The 3,583-nt window shown below is 40.1% G+C and overlaps 1 protein-coding gene across 4 annotated transcripts in view; it reads left to right on the forward strand.

Annotated features, from left to right (window-relative positions):
- The window catches only part of LOC107570713 (TAR DNA-binding protein 43-like), a 4,829-nt gene extending 1,573 nt beyond the window's left edge, over positions 1-3,256 (forward strand). The window contains exons 3-7 of one of the 4 annotated variants that reach the window (XR_001607079.1): positions 418-558; positions 752-922; positions 1,004-1,088; positions 1,891-2,037; positions 2,783-3,256. Coding sequence is in view for 2 of the 4 variants with exons in the window: in XM_016256976.1 (XP_016112462.1) it covers positions 418-558; positions 737-922; positions 1,004-1,480 (804 nt within the window). In the remaining 2 variants the exon portion in view is untranslated. Of the gene's footprint in view, positions 1-417; positions 559-736; positions 923-1,003; positions 1,528-1,890; positions 2,038-2,782 lie in introns of those variants that run through there. The other 3 variants (XR_001607076.1, XM_016256982.1, XM_016256976.1) reach the window with 3 other exon arrangements.
- Positions 3,257-3,583: the final 327 nt, after the last annotated feature.

A 3,583-nucleotide genomic window follows, 5' to 3' on the forward strand; every position in this document is an offset into this window, starting at 1 on the left:
TGGTGTTTTTATTAATTTTTAAAAAAAAAAAAAACTCCTTTTTTTTTTTTTTTTTTTTTACTTTATTAGAATGGTACAAATCTAGGTGACTTTTGTGGCACTTGAAGAAAATTGTGGACATGATTAGAAAAGGCTAAATGAACTTGGAGAAAAGTTAATTGTGATGAATTTCCACTATAGGAAATAAAAACAAAATAGAGCTTTTTTTTTCCTGGTACAAATCTTCCACAGTGAAGTAGTGTTTGATAATTCACTTTTGTTGTATGGAAATGAGCAGCTCAGAATTCTGCTTTAAACAACTCCTTTGGGATTAGAAAGAAAAAAAAGTCGTACATGTTTTAAAAAAGTAGAGTAAATAATGATAGAATTCTCATTTTTGGGTTAACTATTAATGTCATGTATGACCTGTTCCCTCAGGTGAAAAGAGATGCAAAAACCGGAAATTCCAAAGGATTTGGCTTTGTAAGATTTACAGACTACGAAACACAAATAAAAGCCATGTCCCAACGGCATATGATTGATGGAAGATGGTGCGACTGCAAACTTCCCAACTCAAAGGTATTTCCATGTAATACCACACATAGTTCACATTTTCATATACAAGTTATACTTGCTTGCGCTTATAGATTAGTAAAGGTTTTAAATTCGAACATATAAGTTGTTTCAAATGTTTTGTGATGCCCTTACCGTTGTGAACATTGCATGAGCAGACCCTGTTTTCTATTAAATGATCTAGTATTTCCTGGAACAGGCTGGTCCGGATGAGCCTATGAGAAGCAGGAAAGTATTTGTGGGCCGCTGCACTGAGGACATGACAACCGATGAGCTTAGACAGTTTTTTATGCAGTACGGCGAAGTCACGGATGTGTTCATTCCCAAACCTTTCCGAGCCTTTGCCTTCGTCACCTTTGCTGACGATCAGGTCGGTCTTCTGTATTTTTCGTTCTCGTTATTTGGCTTACTCTTTCTTTTCTCAAATTAATGCATGGTTGTTTTCCTCCAGGTTGCCCAGTCTCTGTGCGGTGAGGACCTGATCATTAAAGGAACCAGCGTCCACATCTCCAACGCTGAGCCTAAGCACAATAATAGTAGGCAAATGATGGATCGTGGGCGGTTCGGGGGGTTTGGGGGGCAGGGCTTTGGCAGTAGTCGCAGTCCCAACAGCAATGTGAATTTTGGGGCCCTTAGCTTGAATCCAGCCATGATGGCAGCTGCTCAGGCAGCCCTTCAGAGTAGCTGGGGCATGATGGGAATGCTGGCCAATCAGCAGAATCAGACCGCCGCTACCGGCACAACCCCTAGCGGGCAGAACAGCGGTAGTAGAGATCAGAACCAGAGTTACAACACAAGCAGCAATAACTACAACACCGGCAGCTCCGCTAGTCTTGGGTGGGGGGCGGGAACCAATTCAGGCTCAAGCAGTGGGTTCAACGCCGGTTTTGGATCTAGCATGGAGACAAAGTCCAGCTGGGGAATGTAGAGAGATTTCAATTGGGTCTCGAAGTATCCTAATATCTAGATTATATGGTAAGTATTTTGAGAGAAGAAAGTTTAGTCCAATATTATGTCCCTTCAATATTTGCCTTTGATTTTGTAAAACTGAATGTTCTTCGTATACATATAATGATTGCTCTTTAAGATTAATTTAGAGTGGTTGAAATTGTTAGGAATGAAATGAAGTTTTTTTTCCCTTATGGATATAGTTTATTTAGTGTCAGGCATTATTTCAGTATGCCCACATATCTGAGCATCTGTTACCATTTCAGTGCCCTCTCAACAATGCAGTACATTTAAAGATGCTCCATGTGGAAAGCCATTTGAGTTGTGTTTTCTGCCATTTTTTTCCCTCAACGTTTTTTATGGTCAAGCCTTCATAAATCTCTTCTACAGTTCATCACCTCTTTTCCAATTTCCCGGGAAGAAGCCCCTCGTTGGCCGCAATGTTCGAGCGATCTCAGTATCAGTTCCCTTCTTCCCATGTGTAAATGCTTTGCCATGAAAGAGCACAGCTTCACTCTGCATATACTGTGTTAGACGGTGGGTGGTCTTTTTTTTCCCCTTTTCATGGATGAAATCTGTCCGCTTTTTTGAGAGCTGAGAGTGATATGGTGATGGATTGTTGGTGCGCCAGGAGTGAGAGACTGAATGAGCGAACGCACTGAGAGAGAGAGAACTTAAACGCAAGTGTGCGATGCCGAAAAGCGACATGTTGACTGAGAAGAACCTGTGTGAGCGAGTGTGAACGAAGGCAGCGAGTGTTTTTTTTTTTTTCTGTAGGACCATCAGAAGGACATTCATTTACATTCTTCCGTCCCTCTTGTTCTGTCTACCTTCCTCCCTTTCCTATATTGCAATCATATATAAAGAGCTGCATTTAAAAAAAAAAAAAATGTAGTGGAATGTTTAAGTGATCTACTAACTATTTGTGTTCTTGCTTAATAATTTGATGTGAGTGCTGTGTATGGTGTGTGTTCTATCTCGCTGTTACTGAACTCGTGTGTGAACGTGATGTGATGCTGTCTGTGGGCGGGGCTCTGGGAGTGGGCGGTGAATGAGGGCGAGCGTGAGCTCTGAGTGGCTTAACTGGGGTGATGTATTGATGAAAGCGAAGAATGCTTCAAGAAGAGGGTGCTTTTGTTCTGTGTTTTGAGTGCTTTTTATATGTTTTGTGAATCTAAGGGAACTCAAATAAAAAAATAATTTGACTAGTTATTTTAATAGTGGCTTATTTGCTTCAAGACATTAATTGAATTGCAAACACTTATTTAATTCGCATGTATAGGGACGTTGGACTCGGCTGGCCCAGGTTTACCTCAGAACCCTGAGTGAAGTCACTAATGGGAGAGCTGAAGACTGAAGTTCCCACAGTCCATCTGTGGAGACTGCTGCTGTATGCCTTTAACCTGAAAAGGGACTACGTCACTTCACTGTAACTGGATTTACCTTTTTGAAATTTCAATGGACGATTCCCAAGTGGCCGGAGTGCATGACTAAAGACAGTCCATGGCAATCTAAAAGCAGAGTTAAACCAGTGTGTTTGTGGGTCAGTCCCATTGGGAATGACTTCATGTCCATGCTCGTGTATTTCCAGCTCTGTTTTACGCAAGACGTCAATGCAGTCATTGATCTTGCTTTTAAGTCTTTCCTCTGTTTGATTGCTTTTACATGATCTATCCCTCTGTAAATATAGTTTAGTGAAAGCTGAAAAGGCCTATTTTTCATACACTGTCCTGTTGTGGGTAAACAGATAGGATTTTGTGAATGGGGTTTGTGTTATCAATGACTTGAATCACTGGCAGGATTTCCATTTTTCTAAATACTTAATAAACATACACAGCGGAACTGTATCTGTTTTTATTTTTACCTGAAAGGTTGTGTAATTGTACAACAATGTCTGTGATTTGAAGTGTAAAAAAAAACATGCACTGAATTTAACCTACTGGTTTAGTATATTGCAAAGTACTAGTTTTTAGTATAACACAAACATACTATGTAGTAGTTTTGCTGTTTGTGAAATAGCCGTATAGCATGCCGAACTGCAGATCGTTTTACCTTAAATTAAATAACTGCTGAACATAATATT

Source organism: Sinocyclocheilus grahami, unplaced genomic scaffold (assembly GCF_001515645.1).
Source record: "Sinocyclocheilus grahami isolate Dianchi unplaced genomic scaffold, SAMN03320097.WGS_v1.1 scaffold29.1, whole genome shotgun sequence".
Taxonomy (NCBI): Eukaryota; Metazoa; Chordata; class Actinopteri; order Cypriniformes; family Cyprinidae; genus Sinocyclocheilus; species Sinocyclocheilus grahami.